Source organism: Anopheles stephensi, chromosome 2, assembly GCF_013141755.1.
Source record: "Anopheles stephensi strain Indian chromosome 2, UCI_ANSTEP_V1.0, whole genome shotgun sequence".
NCBI lineage: Eukaryota > Metazoa > Arthropoda > Insecta > Diptera > Culicidae > Anopheles > Anopheles stephensi.
Window position 1 is genome coordinate 41,553,216 of NC_050202.1, and position 24,431 is coordinate 41,577,646.

Consider the following 24,431-nt stretch of genomic DNA (forward strand, 5'->3'; position numbering starts at 1 on the left):
TTTTTCGGTTAAAATAAAAAAAAATTACGTCGAAGGGATCAAATTGATGCCATTCGTACGGACATTATAGTAGAATTGGTGTGCTTAATGGTGCTTTACTTGCCAAACTCGATAGGTTATTTTAACCAACACACTGACACTGGGTGACATGGCTGCAATCGTATCTGGTGCAATCGGATCGTTCTTATGCAGCAAGGCTGGTCTCATACATCTCAAGATCTCTCCATGCATCCTCAGAGTATTAATCTTAGGCCACTGCTGTAAATGTTATGCATAAACGACCTGGCCATGGTGCTTCCTTATGCCAATTTTCTGTTAAACGTGGATGTTAATACGCCGGTGGACCATCTACTGCTCCAAGCCCCGTTGTGTGGATTCGACTCTTGGTGCACTATGCACCGACAACTGCATCACCATCACCTATACTCGATTACGAGCTCCTAATCTGTTTAGCTATGCATTAAATGGACAGATCCTCGAGATTAAAGACTTTATCATAGGTCTTGGCGTGCTTATCGATACGAGGCTGTTTTTCAGGAACAACTTGACCATGTCTTCGGTGGGTTTATATATGCCAGCCTGGAGGATCGGGTCTCGGGCAATGCTCTTAGCCGCGAAGTGCCGGACGTCGGATGGCTCGCGTCACTCTTTAGTCTGCTTATGTCGTCTCTTCAACTCGCTGGAAAAGCGTTTGTTGCGGATTGTCAGCGGTTGCAACAAAACAGCGAATAAAATTCTCGAGACAAAACCTATCTGTTGTTGCAAATATGTAGTTAAATGTTTACAAACGTCGTTCCCCAGGCGACCCAAGTGGCCAGGCCGATCCACTAGAATGTTCCCGAAAAAAAATCACCGATAAGTTTAATCAGTCCATCGAAAACATTATCGTTTTGGAGTCCTTGTCTTGACTCAGTTACCTTATCGCTCGCCGAGTTGCAAGAGCGTCGTCTTGAAGTAGTCTTTGTAATTGGAGGATCCTTTTACGAAGCAATGGGCTTCCTTGTACTAGCTTCATTTATCAAGAAGCCTCGAAAATGTTACAAAAAGAGTTCGTAAACCAAGTAGCATTTTCTATCAAGAATTCTTGTCATCCAAGTGATCGTCTCGAATCTCCTTATCTATCAGAAGACCTCTTAGTGCAAGAGGAACATTATCTCCTTGCAGTATGTATAGGTCTAACAGTTCGGATCAAGGAATAGGTCTCCAAAGGTCTGAATCTAGCCCTGCGCACAAGTAAAATGGTCATATAACGAGTTTTACCAACCTAACCTATAATCTCCGTATGCAAAAGGGAAGTGTATGGAAACATGTATACCATTATGTTATGTCGTTGGTTGCAAACCCCTGGCTAATCTAAATGCAATTATAAAATTAAAACCAGTTGACAGCGATGTCAATACCAAAATTTCAACGTTTTAATAAGTACACTACCCGCCCAGTTGCATTATCTAAAGCTGTTGCTGATTGGTGCAGTGCAGGGCTAGCTACATAAGCTCCAAACCAAGATGTTACCAGCTGGCATTACATGAACGCTGGTGGTTTTTTCCGTCGATAAACCGTTCCGAACATGATACAAAGCAATTCCCCAGCACTTGAATCCCTCACGAGCTGGTGCTGCGATCGGTGCTCACAAACCACCTAACGTGCTCAATACGAACAATGGCAAGGCGATGTGCCGATCGGATCTTGTTTAACATTTTAATACAAATTTTAAATTAAATTTTCCTCCCACAAACCGCTCGTAGACCAGCATCGTCGTTCGGTCGTTGGTTCAAACATTTGCCCGCCCAAATGTGCCCGATGTGTCATTACATGCGAGCGAGCAGGCTGCAGGCTGATAATAAGCTGAGCCATCATCCCTTTTGTGAAAACACGAGCTGCATTTTAAAACTGAACCCTTCCGATGTGGCTGCCATGAGCCCGGTTTAACTGCAGTTCCACGCCCGACCACCGTATCCGGTGGCCGGTACCGATAACTGTCGAAATATTCAAATTAAATATGATAATGAAAGTACGCATCGTATACAAGCTTGTTTCGCCGGTAGAGGCATTATGTGCATCGCGACCATGATGGGTCTTCAGAAGTCGAAGAGTACTTTTATGAAATTATATTATGCGGTGTTGTTGTCCCGTGGTTTTGGACCCAAAATGTCAGATAAAATACATATAAAGGGATTGGAATTTCAATAATAATTTTATAAAGTAAAAAAAGGGCCGTCAGAATACAGCGAAGCTCTACAAATATTGTTACTAACAACGAAAAGAATATAGTTAGCAATTCGGCCAGGCCGTCCCTATTGAATGTAAGAAAAGAATGTACTTCATAGGTCATTTGTAAGGTGTAAGATGCATCTTTGACTGTTTTATTTGGTTATGCTCCTGGCAATCATTTACTTTAGAAATTTAAAAATATGTTTGGATTATGTTAAATCATTTGAAAATTATTTTACTGTGCTTATCAGTGGCAATGACGTTAATTCAAGGAAATATTTAAAAATCTGTATCAGGACCGCCTCCCCCTAAGCAGGGCAGACTACCTTACTATAGGTAATATCAAGTCACAGAAAGCCTGTAATGGAAGGCCGAGACGGGAGACAAATGAGAGAAATGGCCAACAAAATTAAAATAAACATTGCTTTGTTCTATGTTTTTATAGTCCTCGATTCCACAAATTATGGTAGGGGAAATTTTCGATGTAACTGCCGTTTGGTGGTTCTGAATATTTACCGGTCGGTTGTGGAAGTCCGGAAAAAGGGATCTGTGACTTTATTCTACGCTTAGCTGGAAAGTCTTCTTCTTCTTTCTTGGCCTAACAACCTGTTAGGTCATGCCTGCTATTTCTGAATTTCTAGACTTATTGTTACCGCATAGTTGGATCGTCAGTCTTGACTATGGGGGAACGGCCCAGATAAGATTTGAACCCCGGTCCCGCCGAGTGAAGTCGCATCTACCACCGGGCCGGCCTAGCTGTAAATTTAACTTCTTAAAATAATGTTTTAGTAGTAATTAGTAATTATTAGTAATTAGTAGCTTGTACAACCCTGTTTAGAACAATAACTTTTCGATAACTGTTTTATACTGAAACTGGCGCGGATGAACACAAACCTTGCAAAGATACTGAAATCTTTCCTAGAACGAAAAAGACAAGTAGAAATAAAAAGGAATTTAACTTCTGAGCTTAGAAACTGTCTCTTTTTCTCTCTCTCTCTCTCTGTCTCTCTAGGCCAAGCGTCCTCTTAGGTCATGCCGGCCATTTCTGGCGTACTAGACTCATAGGTATCGCCGAATATGTAAAAGGGGGAACTGTCCGGATCGTGTTTGTACCCCGATCCAACAAATAAAAAAGAAAACTAAAGTATACATTACCAGTATACTAATCAAAATAACAAATATATAAAGTGGCATTTGGTTACAATGTTCATAGCAATAAAATATTGAGCATATTTAAGTTGTGACTATATGGAGAGGTAATGCCTAAGCCGGAGACCGAGCCAAAAATTGGTTCTTTTTCTACACGAAATACAAGGTTACATTCAAATCTTTCATTGCCGAAAACATCACCTTTAATGCTTCGAGTAAAAATATATTTAATAGAATGGTTTGATTTTACTTGCGTATTCCCACGCTCTAGCCGCTGGATGCGGCTTTCAGGTGAAATTGAAATAAATAAAGTTCAACTAAATTGCATCCCCATTATCTCGCGGAACCGTATCGCAACCGACTGCAACAAGCCTAATGACCGGTTGTGTGCACTGCTGACCATTACCTCGGGCGAAGCGGCAGCGAAGATAATTATTTGATAATGAATGATCCAAAATAAGCATTTACCTTTCAATTACCTCACCCACGTCCATTGGTCACGCGACCCGGACCTGTTTCCATCCTCTCACTGAAGCAGCCCTTCATACGACGGGAAATCGGTAGCCTACGGGTGGTTAGGTTCCTCAGCTGGCAGGGTTACTTTATTTCCAATATTCCCGCTGCTCGCTCGTGCAACATTTAATTTCACATCAACATTATCCAGCCCAGATTTTCTGAGCTTAGTTATATCAATAGCGCGCGATTGGTTGTGTCAGATCGAAAGGTTTGCATTATCCATCAGCGGATGGTTACGGCTAGCACAATGGTAATCTGCCCGTAAACTATTACCAATTATTAGAATCGCAATGTGCTCCAAATTGAGTGTGCCGTAGCAATGGATTTAATTAAAATTCCAATCTGCTGTTCATGATAGGATATACACCGTAAGCAAAAACTTCATAAGCAGTATTTGCGCTTGGACCATATACATGTAGAGTTTTCATCAATCTTATTACGATGCAATCGCGCGTGAGTTTAGCTCAAATCAAAAGATTGATTATTAACAAACAAACAATAATTTTTCACAGAAACTTTGTTCCCTTCAAGGTCCTTAGATTAGAATTGGACCTCAAATAATCAGCCGGTAAATGATCTTTGCTGACCAATGTGCATGTTTTAGATAATATTTCAACATATTTCACAAAGCTCCAGAAGAAAACTCTTATTCCTACGATGAACATCTTTCACAAAGAGTATAGGACTATTTCAAGAACAATTTCAGAAGGAAAGCAGCACCACTCCAGATGGGAGCTAAGAACAATGAGGAGCATACTCTAGCCTACTTTCAAGTTGACCTAAAAAATAAAGTCCTCCAGGAGGGAATACAAGAGCTGTCGATTTCAAGGGCCAAAATTTCGGCATATTTTCATGGCACGTTATTGGCCGTTTTTCATCACTCACAATTTCTTTGCGAGCTGAAGCATCAATCTGCCAATCTGCTTTTGTTCGGTAAAAGTCAATGATTCAATATGCTTAAACTAGGTTAGCCCTCGGCCGCACTTACCTGTCTATCGATATTGCAACTAAATTAAATATAGACGAAGTTGAGCATATCACATCCATAGCTATGTAGAAATCACAAGCAAAATTTGGCAACGTCCATGCACCATTCACCTAGGGGATGAGAAAGAAAAATGGGGAGTCGACATTAGTTAGGAAGAAGAAATAAATTTAGCAAAAAGTGTCGATGAGCGAAAAAACCAAAGAGCAAAAAAAAGCCGGCACAAGCCACCAATCCCATGTAAAATAAATCAGGGCACATGAATGGCTAAATGGGCTCTTAAAAGTAAATTTTATGGTTGAGGCAAGCGCAAAAAATGGTCCACCCGGTCGCCCAGGCCCGGTTTGAAAGCTGACCCATTTCCCACCGCCGTATGCTCTGGAGAGCACTTTGAAAGCCGGGCCACTTCAAGAGTGCCGCGCGAAGAAATCGAACGAAGAAGCGACGGTCGAGTGCAAAGGAACGAATGTTTTATGCAAAGTTCATTTTAGGGTTTTTCGGCACCCGCAAAATGGAAGGTTCCGATCGATCCGTCTGGGATCGGCCTGGTCACCCACTTGAACGTAGGCCTGGCGCTACGCTACGGAGAGTATGGGGAGCTATCTGTCAGCAGCGGAAAGTAATTATAGACTTCCGACATCTCCGGCCCAAGCAGCATCCCGACACTGCAACGATGCCGCTGCTGACGACGATGCTTTTCGTGGCTGACGAATTTGACTGCAGCGACGCCACGGCTACTGCTGTTGCTGCTGCTGGGCTTTGTTTGTGCTTTCTCGTCACGTTCCGGCCGGGGCCAAGCGTTTTGTTCTGGGCCAAGCCTCATTGCGTCAAGAACTGCAGACGACAGACCCGGGGGCTTGGACGTGTTTTCTTCCAGCGCCCGGTTTATCCACCACCATCGGTCCCTCCGGGAATTGATAGGAAATTAATGTCCGGGGCAGCCGACTGCAGAGTACGGCCGTGTGTTGGCGTGGTTTTACTGTGAACTGATTTTGCTACCAAATTTTCATGCCCAGACACTAGTCAACGGGTCACGGCGTTTCTTCCCCCGCTGTTCAAAAAGCGTTCCTGCTAATGACTAACGTGTTCCGGTCCGGAACAAACAAAAATTACGTCTTAATATCCTTTCCGGTAACAAACACGCCAATACTGGGAAGACACTGTTTGAAGGCACACAAAAAAGACGAAAACGAGAACTTCTTGAGGGTAATTTTAATGACAAGGAAGAAAAACACTTGGCATCAACCCGAGAATGAATGACTTGAACATTTAGTTCAAGTTGAAAATGTCTTTAATTAAATTCATAATCTCGGAAGCAGGAGTGTTTTGCTTCGTGTACAAACATTTCATCATACTAATATGACGAGTGTTTTACTTTTATAAGACTAAAAAGCGATAAAAAGCCATAAATTTATTGTTCAGAAGCTTACAATTGTTTGAAAATATCTCCCAACTGAGGCTAACTATTTTTCTGTGAACGTAATCTCCTGCTTGGCTGCAATGTTTCAAAATATAAAGAAAGGAAATTTGAGGCCTTTTATATTCAATGGGACTCGCTTGACCGTATTGGATTGTACAAATGTGTTTTTTTTATATTTTCATGAGATCGACAAAAAGATTCTCAGAATAGATTTCTGATGAAAAGATAGAATAGTTTAAACAAAAGCTCCAAATAAACTGTACACAAAATCAAAGTTAAATTGTTGAAAATTTGGTATCACACCCACTAGTTTCAATTTATAGTCAGTCACTGTATATTCCTCATTATGCAGATTAAGTTCATTGAAAAGTCATCCAGAAAATTATCGAATTTTGAACTGTTTTAAATTTGTTTAAGGTTGGAACAATTTTATTAAAAAACAGGAACCAGCTCTTCTTTGTAAAAAAAACCAAATTAATCTCCTGTTTCCACTTAGTGCAATGTAAAATTATCAGCTATTGTTATTGGCTTCTTTTCCAGAATTTGTCATTTGGCAAATCTACGAACCATTCCATTTGCTTGATTTCTGAGTCATAGGCTCGGGAATCGGAATAAACATTATTCTTTAAAATATTCTAAATTAAAATATGTATAAAAAATCAACGACAAAAAGATGAGAAAAAGGTAAAAAATTTCCCATTTATAAAAATAGAGACTTTGTGTGGATACTGCAAAGACATCGCTAACCAACCGAAGATTTAAGTGCTAAAGCTATTTCGTAAACCACATTTACGCACAGAAATACTTCGCTCTTTTGCTTAAAGCTCATTTGGGATTTATTATCAACATAAATGAACTATCTCATTAAACGGGTCTTCAAGCGACAGTATTCAACTGTACACAGAGCATTTACATTTTGAGCTCGAATATACAGTTCGTATCACGAGTAGATGATGAACAAGTTTTTGAATATTGGACAAACCACAATAAAGCGACTTTGTTGGCTTTATCTAAGATCTACTGGCATTTCCAATCACTCTATATTTATTTTAAAATTCATAATCACATTAGTTGAATTTATTTTTGTAACTCACAACCTTTTGTTAATTACTTGCTCGACGTAAAAATGTGAAATTGCTTGCAGCTGCATTAAAAATTAATTTTCCAAAACACGCTTTTTCATTCAACAATGTCACCAACTGTTCCAAAAAACGTAACTACAAAAAAAAGTTCCGCTCCATTGCTGTTCCGTTCGCAAAATTTTCGATCGCAAAAACCCGTCCCGGCAAAGGACATTCAAAATATAAAACGACGCAAAACGGCCATTACCCACGAGCTAATGCGTGCCGTCCCCAGGTTAACTATGCTGCCAGTATTTTCCATAACACTTTAGGTAAGGGATTTTCCGGGAACTGATTTTGGAAAATCGCTCCACCGTTGCTGTGTTCACCGTGTTCGCCCGAGCGGCAAATAGCCTACAGAATTGTGGTTACCGTGCGAATTCGGGTCAGAGATTTAGCAGCAGCAGGCGAGGAAGCCTGCCCGGCCCCGATAGTTCGTTTGTTCTCTGTCGCTTGCGGAGGAGGCAGCTTACGATTGTCTTATGAGCTGCTTCCGGGCACATCCATAATTCCGGACTACGGTGCTCGTGCTCGTTGGTCGGTCTGGCGCAAAGAAAGATAAACCTGCCTCACCTGCCCACGGGCAGACGGACGGACATTAGCAGTAAGGAACGATTCGAAATACGAACGAAATAAAGCAAACAACGTTTCAGTTTCGAGGTTTAGTAATCCTGTCAGTTCGTCCGGTTCTTGGGTGAGGAGCAGAACACGCACACACAATCGCGGACATGGGGACACGCAGACCAAGACAAAAAAGAAAAGCTCTACACCACCGGTGCACGCCGTGATTGTTCGCATGAGTGCCATTTCGAAATGACACGAGGGGTTCCAGTAATCGATCGTTTCGGCTAAACCGCCCGTAACTAATGGCACCATAATTTCCCTCGAGGAACGAGAAACCGATAGCGCTGTGTGCACACAGAACACACTAAGAACGCACCGAACGTGGTCCGCAGGAGCGGAGTTCTGGTGGAGTGTATCCGGAAACGAGTGGCCGGATTTCTGGCAAGATACAAGACACACTCACTCTCAGTACAATGTTTTCGCCGGAGGAAGAATTGGAAAGATCATGGGAAACCGGTACGGGAATAAAAACAGGAACAGGAAAGAAGTCTACATCTACAATACGACGGCCGTGTGTGCCTTTCTGGAAAGAGCCACAAGTCTTTCGAACTTTTGCCGAACGCGAACTACCCGTGAGAGTCAACAATTCTTACAATTCTTCTACCAAGAGAAGTGACCTTGCAACATCTCGTTTGGAAATGTGATTGTTGCCTACCGTAGAGTATTGAGTTTCGTGGCCTGTGTTATGCCAGATTCCTTCAATATTTTCCCACGATGAGTTGCACACCCGAGTTGGGAAATATATCTACCATCTCGGTTCTATAAATCCCGTTCCTGTTGTTGGCAGGAAGCGCCTGATGGACAGCATTACGCCCATAATCCAACGCCGCTGTTCTATCGTTTGATCCGAGCTGATATCAGCAGGTGTAATGATTAGGACATGAGCTTTTTCTTCGACACCCAATAGCACCACGGGCCGGCCAACAAACATCCGGGTTTGCACAAACATTCATTTCATCTGGCCGCTACCCAAACATCCCTGGGGCAACTGTTTGACCGAAAATCCTCGATAACATCTCGGACGTAATCATCTTTCGGTTTCGGTGCACCAGAATGACCAAAAGCCGGATCGCGCGTATCCGTTTGCGATAACATTGACATCCTACGGTTGCTCGTGGCCTGCGTGTCACCACCCATGTTCACACTTGTTTGATGGTGATGCTGTTGATGATGTTATTTAGCATCTGGAAGGCGCCCTGAAACTTGAGCAACCAACCGAACCCCCACCCGAAACTCCTGCGATACATCTCCGTGTCCCGTCCCGACCTTGGCCGAAACCATCAATATTCGGTTTCACGACGTCTGATGCCGACCTTTTTGCGACGTCAGGCACGGGCAACGCGGGAAAATGAAAATACGTGGATTACGTAGGGAAATTTAGTGGTGCGATTTATGGAATTCGAATCCAGCGCCGGCGAGCGGTTACTGCGGGTGGCGAATTGGCAACATTCGTGTCGCACAGGGTTGGGCTGCCCTCGTTAGCGCTCGTACGCCCGAGGTGAGCTGGGAATCGTAATGTCATTTGGCGGATGATCCTTTGGACGAAATTTCAGCTCCATGTGCTTGGCTGGGCTCGGTGCTAGGAAAACAATCCCCGCACGATGGATGGTAGCATTGCGAAATGGCGTATAGTACAAGTCGTTAATGTCAGTGACGCCTTAGTAATCGAAAAGTGCGATAATTTGTGAAATTAGTTCCGTTTGGTGGCTAGGATTTGCCGATACGCCATGATAAGGCGATAATCATTGCGGGATCTGCGCTACGGGCCATGGCAAGAACTTTGATGGTCACTCTTACGACTGCCATTGTACTGAGCACCAACGTAATGGAAATGATGTTGCGGAGAAGAATTAAGTGGGGTGAATATCTTATTCGGGGTATACAGATGAAATCATATACTGATTGGCTTAGACTTGTTTAAAAGTATATGTGTCCATAGGAATTTGGTGCTAAACTATTAGAAATTGTTACAATTAGTATTGTTACAGTCCAGATCCGCTACACGGAAGCAAGTTCCGCTTCACACACTAAACTACCACCAACAAACCAATAGAAAGCAATAGACCCGGACCAAACCATCAACACAACCTCCACCTTGGACGTGGACAACTACACTGCAATCTCCACACACCGACAACCGAGCATGCCCGGGATAAGGCAAAATAACAGGGAGGAAATGCCTTGTTAATTTATTTGTACTTGTAATCGTCAACACACGCGGTGTTGTCAATACGGCGTCAAGCCGTCCAACTAGAAATATAAATAAATAATAGAAATTATTTTTGTTTTTGGTTGTATAAGAAGCATATGGGCGGTCTGGAGGCAGAGGCGATAACGGCACCGGTCTTCACACGACACGACCGGGGTTCAAATCCCATCCAGACCGATTCCCCGTACGCAGGGCTGACAACTTAGCTGCGGGTAAAATAAAGTAACAGAAAGCCAGAAATGGCAGGCCGAGATCTCTCCAGGTTGTGGTGCCAAGGAAAAAGAAGAAATACCACCATTTAAATTAAATATGTGCTTGTTTGATATTTAACTAAATACCAACCGGGTCTAACTTACTCGCATTACTCGCTTCAATCAGCCTCTTAAAGATGCGTTGAAACGATGGACTATGAACGATGAGTTTTTTTACTTACACATTTCGACAAATGATTTGACGTTTGATTGCGGTATTTATTTTATTATTTTATATTTATAGTTAGACGGCTTGGTGCCGTATTGACAACACCGCGTGTGTTGACGAATACAAGTTCACAAATATTAACAAGGCATTTCGTCCCTGTTATTCTGCCTTATCCCGGGCATGCTCGGCTGTCGGTGTGTGGAGATTGCAGTGTGGTATCATGTCTATTGTGGAGGTTGTGTTGATGGTTTGAATGCTGATCGCACAACTACTGAGCCCGGATTCTTGCCATTGTTTGTTGTTAGAGATTTTTGTTGGGAGGATTACTTGCTCGAAAACACTTTAATCTTTGCTGGTGTCGAATTCAGTCATTAAAGCGGTCAACGTTAGGGTTGGAGCTTAGGATTAACCTTGATTTTCCGAATGACTCTCAATCAAAGTTGCCGATAAACCATCCCACTTGCTTTTTCCTTACGGGCTCGAATTTAGTTACGGGATCGAATTTCCTTACACGTTTCATTACTAGCGCAACAGTTAATTTAGGTTTTGCTTGCTTCCGTGTTGACGCTGCTGGATTTTGCAGATAACTGTGCACAATCAATTTTCGATTCTACTCTTGCGTGTTGAATATCTCGGTCGCTTTATTTTACGATTTTCATGGACACACTAAAGTGTTCATTTTGCTTGAAAAATTAATTTGTGTTCAAACGGTCCACTGTTGAAATTTATTAAGCTAAAAAAATAAAATGTTTCAAAACTTGTAGTTCGTTCTGCTGTAGCTCTCCACTGAATGCTCGACAGCGTTCTTCTCCCACCTGAATCCGGCAGTACGTGACCGTTTCAACACACAATCATAAATCAACAAAATGCAGAGCCGACGCACGTGACATTCACTTTCTGTGGGGCTGGGACTCGCATAATTAATCGTTCCCAAAGGAACGCTTCAGCCACTGTATGGGCGAACACCAAAGGTGCAATGAATAATTCAAGTATTTATATTAAGCTCGGGCAGCAAAATCTACCGCCCCTTTTTCAACACATTTTAATCGCAGCGTGTTTTAAATATCATTTAATAAATATCAAGTATGTCGTAAGAAAATCACATCAATAAAAATCCTGCCATAAGCCGCTTTAAGCCGGGTCTGACTGTGAGCATCGTGACCGTAAAGGAAAATTGTAAACATTAATGTCACTAAATAGCTTTAAACCGATTCCAAAAAACACCTTGATCTGGAAATCCCATTCGACTTTGAATCATATGAAAAGAACTCACACTACTCTGCCGATTTATGGACGCTTTCGACCAACAAAACTGTGGAAACGACCGACTGTGGAACGTGATAGAGTCATTGCTTCACACAGCTGCCCGCGTTGTGGTCAAAGGATCAGCAAAAAAGGGGAGGAAAAAAAGGAAAAACATGAAAAATGAAAACCATTCCCGCAGCCAGCGCTACCGCACAGGGCTCGAGCGTGATTTACGACAATCTGCGAAAATCTATCAATTTTCATGTCTCAAGCTTCTCAACAAAGACCGCCTACCGGCCCAGCCCCGCCGAAGGTAAGAAGCACGAACCATGACCGGACCACGATGATGCCAATCGATTGACGCCCCAGTGACGGGAGAAAAACGGAAGGAGAAAATAAGTAGAAAAGCGCAAAGGGATTTGAAGGATTCGATTTTTTTCGCTTACCATTCCGCACAACTGGAAAAAGCGAAATTTTATCGAGTTAAGATATTTCTGCCTTTCCCTTGCCTGGCCGCTACGAAGCAAGTCCCCAGTGCCGCCGTACATTTTTGCCGTCGCCGTTGCTCCTCAGTTGGGCACAGTTTTTGCGTTTAATATTTTCTCCTTCGCCGGGACCGCGTGCTGCGATACCCTTGACGACGCAGACGCTCTCTTCCGGGAAAATCTAATTTTGTCCCTTGAAAGTTTTGATTAAAACAACCGCTATCGCGCGGCCACTTTTCCGCACATCGTGATGTATCGCCGAGCTGGTGGTGGTTTTCGTGAGGTTAGGCCTGGCGTTCTCTACTTTTAGTTTTGCACTGTATAAATATTTATGGTGCGGGATTTGGTGGGCAACTTTTTATTGGCTTCATGGACTTCGGTGTTTGATAACAACAATCACGTTAATTGATTGTGCTGGAGTTTGTTTTTTCCAGCTGGAGATTATTTATTTAATCATTCACATCATGTTTATCGTGCGCTTCAATCACGTTCACTGATTAAAATGTGTGTGCAACACAGCGCTTTTCTATTTAAAAAGGCAAACAATAAAACCGCATACGTAGTAAAAGCTCTCCACAGTCAAAGCAAGTGAATCTTTTACCTCTTTACGGCTGTCCTTGGGGTACTTTACGTCTATTTTCGAAAGGAATGAAACACAATTTGTCCAAATAATGCTTTATGGAGGAAAGCGCATTGTGAAAGAGCCATTGTCCAAGACTGACGGGATCTCTACCGCTCATTCGTTCGATAGGACCGTTCGTTCAAAATCTTGATTAGAGATTGGGTAGATTTACGATCGAAGCGCTAAATTAATTACGCCATAAAGTTTTAAACCTCTCAAGTTTAGCAGGCCCGGGAGTACGGGTGGCCTAGTACGGGCCATTCCATCGAGAGTGCGCGATACTTAATCAAGATGGTCAAACCCGTGCTGACCGACGAGAATAACCCGAAGCTGTCGGATAATGGACGAACGTGCTGGAAGAAATTACAAATGGGGCACGTTACGTGCCATCGTTTGCAGGATGAATGATTACTGCTTGGCCGGGGTGGGTGAAATGCTGCAGGCTTCTATCGCGATAGCTTTTCCATTTAATTGGTTGGTAATGGCTTTTGCATAGCAAGTAGCATAAACTTTTGGTAGCTTAATTATTTTCGCTAACAAAGCTAAGCTATGCAATACCGTATTTCGGTCAATCAATTATGGTAGAGGCTTCTGGTATGAGGTGGCCTATGAGCAGATTTCCATGCTCATTGTACGGTATGTCCTGGATGTGTCATTTCCTCGTAGGTCGTGTTTGCGCAAAAAAAAAAAAATTCTTGGAAGGCTTGATTAGTAGAGTTATTATTGAAGGCTGATATCGTGCTTGCTCTCCATACTAACTGGCGAGTAATTCATGTCTATGGCATCATCTTTGGATTTTTTCTCAAATAATTAGTTGGGAATCTTAGTTCCTTATGAAATTTTCAAACCATGTTTTAAGTTTTGCAACTGATTCCAAACCGCTCAAAATAAGGGATAAATATTTGAGCTATCTAATTTAAGTGATTTTCAAATAATGCATGTAATCAAATTATATTAAATGATAAAATTACAGTCGATGACTATATCCCTTTAAATTCCTGAATAATATACACAACTGCGGTAAATACTAACACCACAAACATTCAACTTTCTCGATCTTATGCTCGGAACAGGTAACCTAAATGGCAGCACACCATGTGCCTACCATCGACACGGGCGCGAACTTTCCTGCCCTTAATGGTTGTCGAAGGCAATTTGGAACCTCAAACGTTGATATCAACTTGGCCACAAGGTGTGTGAGTGTCTGTGTGTGTGTGTGAAGGCTACAATATTTTTCATTAAAAATTGAGCACCCAGCACAACTGGTTGGATTATGATACAAACTTTAGAACATTTGCAACGCCCCAAAAGAAAAGTGAACACGACGTACTATAAAACCGATTTGTTATTTTTCACCAGCAGTCTTCGTCGTCGTTGTCGTCGGCTGCGACATAACACAACGTAACATTAACTTCACAAATTGACCTGCCCTACTGGCTGGCGAGAAGTAAAAATTTAATCTTTATGGCTCTTTCCCAAACTCAACTTTTACCGGCACAAACCACAGAGCTTTGGGAGGGCGAGCCATCTTCCCCCGATTATCATGGTGCGACAGAGTTCGGATGCTTTTTTCAGCGGTAAAAAATAAAATAAGTTCAAATTGTGATGAGCGATCGTGTTAGTGCCCGAACGACTAAGACACTTTGCCGAGCATATTATCGTCATTGTCATCATTATTAACAGCATCATCCGTTCCGTTGCCGGATGGTAATGGGTGAAAGTTATGTTCGCCCAACGGAAAATCTCCCCCCTTTCGCTTTTTCGCACCACGCCTGGGCAAAGGGTTTGGGAATGGTGGCATCGTCCGTAAGGTAGGAATGTTTCGGCGAGCATGTGACCAAACGGGACGAGTGTACTGTTATCGCCAAGTGGACTGCTCTCGACGCAAAGAAAGTGAAATGAATCGTAAAAGAAAGAAAGCAAGGCGAAACACACGCGCCAGGCAACTGCTGCTGGCAGGAAAGCCAAAACCTAGCGCCTGCCGGGATGGTGTGGTGCAGAGCAAACTCATAACCTAACTAATTTACAATGTTTCGTAGCTCATTTATTTTCAGCCTTTAGCCTCGAATTTCTTTCCAGCCGTTGGCAGCTTCATCGCGAGAAGAGAGCCGGGATAAAAAGGCGCCTAAAGATCTTGTAAACGGCGTTCTGTAGCCGTGACAGAACGAGTTTCGCTGTCCATTTTTAATCTCTTTCTTAACGCCCTTTGCTTGAGTGCATGATGAGCTGGAGAAAAATTAGTGTCAAACTGTTGCTTCTTAGCACTAGAATGGTGAATGGTGAATGGAGTGAGCTTGAAGTAGTTGTAGAATGTAAGGACACAATTATTAACACAAATTGGGCTGGAGCTTTGAGAAAGGTAGTTCATTAGCTACTAGCGTTGGAATTGGCCTACCAAATGTGACCGTTGTGAGATTTAGTTTTATTTTGCAAGATATCTGTCAAAATCATTCATCAATGTATGCAGGTGTTGTTCTTAATTTGTCATTGTCCTCTTATTTTACTAAGGATAAAAAAACTTCAGTTTTACTTTACCATACCTAATATAGTCATCAGCCAATTTTTTCTCTGAAAAGCACTACTTTCTATACTACTTCTATTATATGTGATTTGTTTCAGAATACTCTCGCTCTCTCCCTCTTCAATATTGTTGTTGGAATAATTTTAACTTCATAAATTGTACATACTGACTGCTACTTAACTTAAGAAAATATCTTAAGATCATTAATTCGACTCTTTCGTAGTGTCTCATGCCTGCAATCGACTGATTTTGAGTTTTGAATGGACTACAGCTACAGCACAGAGATGAATTTTGGAGAGTTTAAGAGAAGTCAGGCTACTGGTACAGTACACTTGATGTAAAGTAAATTCCATGCACCGTCATTATTAAAGAAGATCTCTTTATTGACTACGTAAAATTCCCCTTTCAAACTGAACACAACACGCGACACATCGCAAGAGCTAGGACTTTTAGGAATAGGTTAATTCGGTCTCTAGTTAGGCCTATGAGGCTGAGGGACAAATTGCTTCACAAACGATGAACAATTAAACTTCTGTGGACCGTTAAGAAATTCCTTTAAGTTTAAGTATGAATTGCAACATTCTTAACGTTCAAACCACGATCGCCATAAAAGCCTTACCGTTATGAAAGCACCAAGATAAAACGCAACCAGATTGCCACTTATCGGCCTAGTGAACCACCAAGGCTGTCTTCTTTAGTCCATTCGCTCTACCTACACCAGTACTGCAGTGCACCATCATTCTGCAAACGGTTCCTATCTCACTGTTTTCTATCCTGCGGAATTGCACACGTGTGTACTTTGGCCTGGTGCGATAAACAGCCACACAGATTAGGCACCAAATACGGAGGGGGAGAAGTTCACACAACAACAAAAGGCTTTACAGACGCAGGACTTTGTCTTGATATGCAAAATGTGTAGAATTTTATCTGGAAACCCATTTTGCAGGTTCACTTCTTGACAGACGATACCATGCACAGCTGCAATGTTTCATCGGTGTGTTTGGTTGGGTTGCTTATGACAATGAAAGACGCTACTATTTTCCTGCGAATAGTGAGCTGCACCTGAGGCACAAGACAATGTCTCCCGATGCTTACGGCGGCATAATGATTTCTAGTGCTCTCGAGCATCTTTCCAACTGCACCCAGCATCATGGAATAGCAATTGAGGTTGCGTTTATCATTCGAATTACGCTCCGGAAGTATAAGTTCTCTTGTCGTTTTTTTGGGGCAGAGTTGTAGTATCTCCCAAAAAAAGCCACCGAGAATCAGCGAGTCAAGCACATGCACCACTATTCAGGTAAGTGGAAAAATACTTTCCCGCAGGATTGACTCACGATACCAGCTGATAAGATAATACATCGAAAGTGGAATGCATGTTAAATAAAGCGCTCGCAAAGTTTCACCACACGGTTCACCTGTGTCGGCTCGTTCAAGCGACTACTCCCCATGAACACGTTCGAATCGACGACAATCCTAGTTGATGCTCTACCGGGACACATTCATATCATGCTCCATGCGACATGAAGCAACATTCGTCGTACAATCGTGGACCAGTCGTCAAACCGTTAAAGGATGAGCACCGCCAGGATCTGTACTGCCAGAACTTTATTTGCTGACAAATGAGACACATCTTTGTGGCATGACGGGTTAGTGTCGGGTATCGTGAGTAGCAACAATGGTAAAGTTGTGATACACGAGCAAATGATGCTTGCCTTGTGTTTGTACGGGGAACATGACAACATTGACTTTTCCATGTCGAAATGAGTTTAACTGGAAGCTTCAACAGACATTGTAACCGATCGGGACAACTCGGTAAAGGGAAGCTTGGAAATGCTTGTCCTATTTTATTTATCAACTAGTTTCATGTGTCTCAATGAAGGACACTTATGCCAGGTGAGGAGCACCTTGGTACTGTTTCATATCACAGATAATCACAGGAATCTATACATTAATTAAGCTTAACATTAATTCCTTTCTTCTATTCCAGCTTTTCATTACAAATCGTCTTTATTGCACAAGCTATTTAACACGGTTCAGGGGGCGGTTCGGTGACCGAGGCGACAGCGGCGCCGGTCTTCATACAGCAGGACTGGGGTTCAAATCCCATTCCAACTACCTCCCCGTACGCAGGGCTAACTACTTTGCTACGGCTAAAACCAGTCTCAGAAACCCAAAAATGGCACGCCAAGACCTTTCGAGGATGTAGTGCCACCGAAGAAGAAGAATTCAACAAATGATTAAGCTTATTAACGTTACTTTAAAAAAATAGAGACACAACGCTCAATTCCTCAATAAAATACGGCGTAAAGTTGTCAACTCAAAAATGTGTTAAGGGTTCTACTAGATCATGAAAGTAAGATAATTTGAGTAACAGTACAAAGTTTAAATAACTTCATGATTGCTTCACAGACGGGGTTCAACTTTGCAAAAAGGGGTTCAAACTTCTTCGTTTTAAATGCAGCTTTTTGGAATTATTTATGCTCAAAATATTCAGACAGGTTAATTACTTTTGATCTTGTGTGTGTTGTACTACAGTTACTCAAACGTTTAACACCACCAATTTGGTCTGTTATACCAAATATCTCAACTTTATAAACTCCATCAAAATATTATCTTTCTCTTTACTCTATCTAAATACTACCCATTCACTTCATAATCACATGTTTCTAAATTGCATAGAAACTTCCTTCAAACTCAATTACCGTACAATTTTATCACCAAAATAAAACGGCGTTTGCCATGAACACGAGATCATTACTATTCTAGCGACAGCCAGATTATGCTCAGATGGCACACAATGTCGGCATGCAAAACAGCGACAGATAAAACAACAATAGATCCAACACATACTACCCGGCCCGTTTATCGTCGCCTTAACCGCGACGTAACGACGCCGACATAAGTAAATTTCTCGCGTCCATTTCGTCGTGCCGGTCGCGAGAAAGCTGCGTATCTTACCAGCTGCACAAGATTCCCACGATGTCCGCCTGACCGTGGAAAGAGTGCAGGGGAAGAATTTAATATATCCACCATGCTGGGAGGAACAATAACATTTCCTTGTTTAAAACGCAACCATCGGTGCGAAGTGCGTTGTGTCTCCGGCAGTACAATAAAATCCATGGTGGTGGATTATGGTTTACGGCTAGCATTGGTGGTAAAATTATGACATTCGCTATTATTTGATTGCAGCGGTCGCACTTGCTTTGCTGCATGCTGCAAGATCCATCCTGGCGCAGCTGAACAAGAGTGTGCGGAAATGTGTTCAGTTTCTTACTGTCGCCGTTCATTTAATTTCATCCGGCGTTATAAAACGAACCTATTACAGTAAAAGCAAGGACAATACGCTCTAAAATTATTCAAAACGTTGCATAAAATGACACACACTTCACAAGAACTGCCAACGAAATGAGACGGTAATATCTCAATACAGAATTAATTCCACCACAGGGGAAAATGTCCTTGGCTAGCTCAAACGCACACAGCTCGGTAAGTGCAGCATTCCAACACAATTTCATTATAAAAAGTGCATCTCCACACATGCAGCCTCCAATAGTGGATGGTGCTCAGTACAGAGCGAATAAAATCGATTGCTTACACTACTTCAGCAACAACACCATTCCCACATGGCAAATGCACTGTACACTTAGCACTAAAGAAATTGCGTGCACTCGAGGGAGCATAAGCATAATTAATGCCAGCTTTAGCAGCAGTCGCTGTGCTCTCGATTGCGATTGCGATTTGTTCGAAGGCTCTGGCGACTTGGTGCAACTACGTCGTCTGGTGGTAAGGTGACCTTTGGCTGAGCGAGTAATCGATAATATGGGTAAGTCAATAGTCATGCAACTACTTAGTCGATGCACTTTGACACTATGTTGGGTGGCCTCGTCCAAAAAGAAACAGTTGTACAGTACATACATAAACCTCATCAATTACGTACGGTGGAATTCTGGATTCAATTTATGCAATGTTAAAAAGGTTAGGGCACTGACTGGCTGCCAGCCTTGTAATTCATGTAAATATCGTACCGCTTGTTTATTGAAATCAGCGTGATTAAATATACTTTGTTTAATTTATTACGCATAAATGTAATTATCTTTGATTTTATTGCCTGATGTTGAATATTTTCCTTTTAAAAGCTCGACATCTTTCGCCGAACTATAAAACAGCTGTTGGTTCGAAAAAGATATCCTAGGAAATTAAAATATCGCTTTTCCTCTTGAAGTGCAATGTGCTTCCCAGGATTTCATATCATCCATTTTACTATCTTCAATAGAATTTTAATTTCCAATGATGAACCGTTGGATATAAAATCCTAAGTACTCCTGTTGCAACTATTTGATTCAGCGTGTCTGATATGATCGCCAGACAGATTCAGTATATTTTTGAAATAAAACTGTATGCCACTGCACATCACGATGACTTGATGAAATCGTGCTTCTGCGTATCTATGCGCTGTTCAGGAGAAATTTAATTTCGCTCTGCAATATTTGTACGCTCTGCGATGTGTAATTTCATATCCCTCGTTTGAATCATGCTGCAATCATGTTAACATCGGAAGTGAACCTAACTCAAGCCCCTCCTCCTTGTAAGCAGCAAGTCTGTAATCATGGAGATACCAACGGATTTGCTTACTTTTGTGTAGTTCATTTCAGGAAGCTGGTGATTAAAATTGGGCAGCTGAAATTACATTTCAAGACATCACACAAAAGTCTCGCGTCAATCGTCGCTGCATCAGGAATCTAGGAGATTAGTATAAAGATTAACTGATGCTTATTTGTGGGGACAACTGTTTTGAAATCAAATATGATGCAGTCAGTGGGTGAGTCTAACTTTTGAAGTGAATCATCAGGAGGGAAATTTTTGACCATGTTACTGTTGATAGGAAATGCTAAATGATGTAGATTTTAAAATGACATTTTTATCTGAAATGAGATGAACACATAAGAAAATTTTATTTATGATCATAATGTGACAAATATTGGGGATCGATCCACGATCCTCTACCCGATCGAATTCATTGTTGGTAAAAAATGAAATGAATATATTGTTGGTATGCGGTCGGCACCTCATAAAACTCTTAGTTTATGTGAATCATAACCAATTTATGAACTCATTCAACTTCCATTGCATTGAAAATAGCATTTGCGTTCATGAGCTTTATCAGGCTAATAAAAACAGCAATGACCAGCATCACATGTCAGATAAGGGCAGACGGAAAATTCTCCAAGCTCTTTGCTATCACGAACAGCTTAAGCCAGAGAGATGAAAATATCAGTCGTCTCTTCTTTGAGATGCAATTCAAATGGTAAAGGCGGAAGAACCAGGCCAATACTTCAACTCATACACATCCTAGACAACGTCCAAGAAGAAGTTACTTAGAAGAATTTTGGTGTACTGGTATGTAACCAGACGCCTATCCTAATTAATATTAATAGGCCGTCTACTTGGACTGCAAGACGACGGTAGTTGATCGTGAGCGGTATTGATGATTTCCGAGGCTGACAAGGTTGAAGCGCATAATAAGGAAGGAAGGCATACCTTAAAATGCTTCAAATTTGAAGGGTGCCCAGGAGAAAATATGATTGCAGCTTGAAACTTCGCTGTTTAGTTTTCAACTTTTTAATAAAAAAAAGATCTTGAGAGAGTTTAATTGGTTCATTCGTATGCCAAGTTTAATGCAATGTTTCATTAGCTGTGCAGTTTAAATTCTTTTAAATTTGTGAATCCTTTTTTGAGTTATATAAAAAATTGCCCCAAATAAATTTTCTACACAGAAACAAATCAACCACATCAAAGCCTGATCAGGAACTCTACTTCTCTACACACTTAATTCGTTCACCATTTCTCTCAAAAGTTTTCTCTCCGATTACGGCGATCGAAGGCCTACCGTTGGAGCAGTTTCACCAATACCCACACCACCACCAGTAAAACCACTTTACAGCAATGGCAATCATTTCCCCACAAAATGTCAACGAAGTTTTGCGCGCCGAAGGTCGCGTAATCTTCTTCCATGAAGCTCTTAAGTCTTCTCCCATGCCGTTCCATGCCAATCCTGTAGCCACTTACGTGCGGGACCTTCGAAATCTTTCCAAGGAACACTCCACACGCTCCTCATCCCACGTTTGATCAGTTTTTGCAATTTTGTCACAATTCGAATCAACATTGGCATTACGACGATTTGCGTTCACGGAGAACACATACATACACGCACACACACAATCCGTTGAAAAACCTACAGTAGCAACGAGAGCAGCAATTTCCTGCGAAACACATTTTGGCGTTTCGATCGATTGATTTTTTCTATTGCCTTTGGAACTGATCCACACACACACACACACGCACGCATGTATGCTCGAGCTCGGGCAGCGTATTGTGGTAAACATATTTGCAAGAAACTCCAACTGCCGGAGGCAGATTTGCGAGTCAAAATCCGGGATTTTTCAAAGGCTTGTTTGCTTAGAACCGTTTGCTATTTTTGGGGTCATAACGCAACCAGTGGTTTGCCCTTTTTCTCTACGCGTGTGGGGTGCGCTGTGAAGCGTGAAGAGGGACGCGATGGGGCCCGATGAGGAACTCGTCCGACGAAGAGCTGTTGGGTTGTTGGCTGTAGCCTATGCTTATTTATGGAGAAGCGATGCGTCTTGTGCTCAATCATTCGATTCCAACGCCTCACGGTGCGTATCAATTTGCTTGCCAAACCGAGAGCACCTGCACCCCGTAACGAAGGGTATTAAAGGTATGACATTAAACAAAATTGATTATCTTTGGTTTTGCAATTACTTAGAACCTTGTACCCCTTTTCTATTTGATAGATTTTTAATGTGTGACGCTTGTAAAATTTTATTTGATATCACATGGAAACACACGGGGAAGTAATTATGCTCGCTTGAAGTTTCAGCCTAATAATGCTTGCATGTCTAATAAACCCAGACCAACAGAACAATGTCAGCACCAACGACAATACACCTCAATTGCCATTCTCGGAACTCCAAATGTGATGAAACATTGTAACTTTTCTCCCGTTGCAAAAGCGTATGTGCGCCATCCGCCAGCTCGTGTTGCTGGGGTCGCCTTTCATCAACATCAACATTTCACCGACTTTAGTGCGCCGTGTGGCACAGTGGGAGTCATTCATTCTACAGCACCTACTAACTCGGCCAGGCTAGCAAACGAAAGAAAAAGAAGGTAACCCAGCGAGTTAGTTATGATTTACGAGACTAAGCGTTGGCTCAAAATCTACAATCGGTACCTTTCACATCGGCATTGCCCGGCTCCGCAACGAACCTTTTTGCAGTGTTGCTGTGGCCCCGGTCTGTTGGATATCCTGGTGGTCCATATTTTTCTCTCGTTACCCAACCATCTATCTCCATCACATAAATAATGATCCTAACAATGAGCGGTCGCTAGCATTGGCTTTGGTTGGAATGTGACTTTTTCTAGCTGGCGCTACTGCGTCCTAGCTGCTTTATTTTTCAAGACCAAACACAAGTATTGGGAAGGGCCAAGAGCGGTGATGGGCACCAGGCAGCGGGAGCAGGAGCAGGGATATCCATTTAGTTCTCTACCCCACCGGGTGACCAATGTTATACATCGGTCTCGGTCTTAAATCCTTGCCTCATTACTCCGGGAGCATTCGTGATCCTTTGCTCGTTCATGAGATCCCGCAAGGACAAACACATGAAATAGAAGTTCGAACCAGAACGGTTGGTTGGCCGAGCTTCGTTGCTGAGTGGGATATGGATGAAGGGAACGAACAATAAAAATAAAATAAATATCATGTAGCGTAACAGAATGTTGAACCGTTTCAATTTTTTTCTTTTTGCTCGTTTGTTAGCTCGCCAGCAACTGTTGAAATGAGTCTTAGTGCTTTGCTTACTTGCTTTACTGTTAGTTTTGTTTGAAAATAAGACAATCAAGTTGCATTCTGTACTGTCCCAGTGATCTTTGATATTATACTATTTAAACGAAAATTTACCAGCAGTAGCGTAGATTTCTGAACAAACTTCTTCAAATGTAATTCCATCAAAATTCTCCACTTTTTTGATGATCTCTTTAAGCCGTCCATATGTAATCGTAAAAATATGACCCCATTTCAAGTGCCCCCGCGATAAGCTGCTTTATTACCGATTTCCTTACGCATTCCAGCTAACCAAAAACAATAATGTTTGGTTCAATGAGTTCACATCGTTGGTTCGCGTACGCTTCGCTGGCCCGAAACAACCATCTTCGAAGCACATTCAAAGCATGTAGAGCAAATATTTTACGACCACCGTGCTCTTCCCTGTTGCTGTTTAATCCGGTTCGCCGAAAACATATACGACTTTCGTTAGAATGCCCGTTTTATCATTTTCTCTGCCAGCCAGCATGCTACCAGAATCAAACAACTGGCCCCAGCCGTTTGTATTTGGCCTGAAGTAAGTCTTGCTCTTCTAGTAGCAGCGCTGAGGGTAAACGGAATTTCGAGCATTTTGCGGGTTGTTGGCTCGACAACACCCACAGCCTAAGAACTGTTTGATGTAAGCGATTATTAAATTATTACCAGTACAAGACAGCACCACGGGCAGACAACCGACACGGCATCACTCAATCCGGGGGTTAAGCTCGCGAGAACTGTCGCCGTGTCGAACACGCCTTGTTTCGTAATCTTTATTGGCCATTGGGTGTAGTTTATGAATTATAAATTACTGGATAATTGGACAAACTGTCGGTTGCATTAAATTGATTTACGCACCAAGACCGCTCTAAATGGGTTTGTATATTTTTTCTTTGTTTCAAATGCGCTTCTGTGGGGACTGTCCACCGGTCCATGGAAACGGGCTTAGGTCGGAGCGGGAGCAGAGGTGGTAGCTGTGGCTTTGATCAGCAGCGGTGTCATAAAAGAGTCAATAATAAGAACCGAACGG

The 24,431-nt window shown here is 42.2% G+C and overlaps 1 protein-coding gene across 3 annotated transcripts in view; it reads right to left on the reverse strand.

Moving 5' to 3' along the window:
- Positions 1-24,431, reverse strand: part of LOC118506342 (dopamine D2-like receptor) — a 169,166-nt gene that overhangs the window by 48,958 nt on the left and 95,777 nt on the right. For all 3 annotated transcript variants that reach the window (XM_036043327.1, XM_036043326.1, XM_036043325.1), the window contains exon 4: positions 4,865-4,974. In XM_036043327.1, coding sequence (XP_035899220.1) covers positions 4,865-4,974 — 110 coding nt within the window. The remainder of the gene's footprint in view (positions 1-4,864; positions 4,975-24,431) is intronic.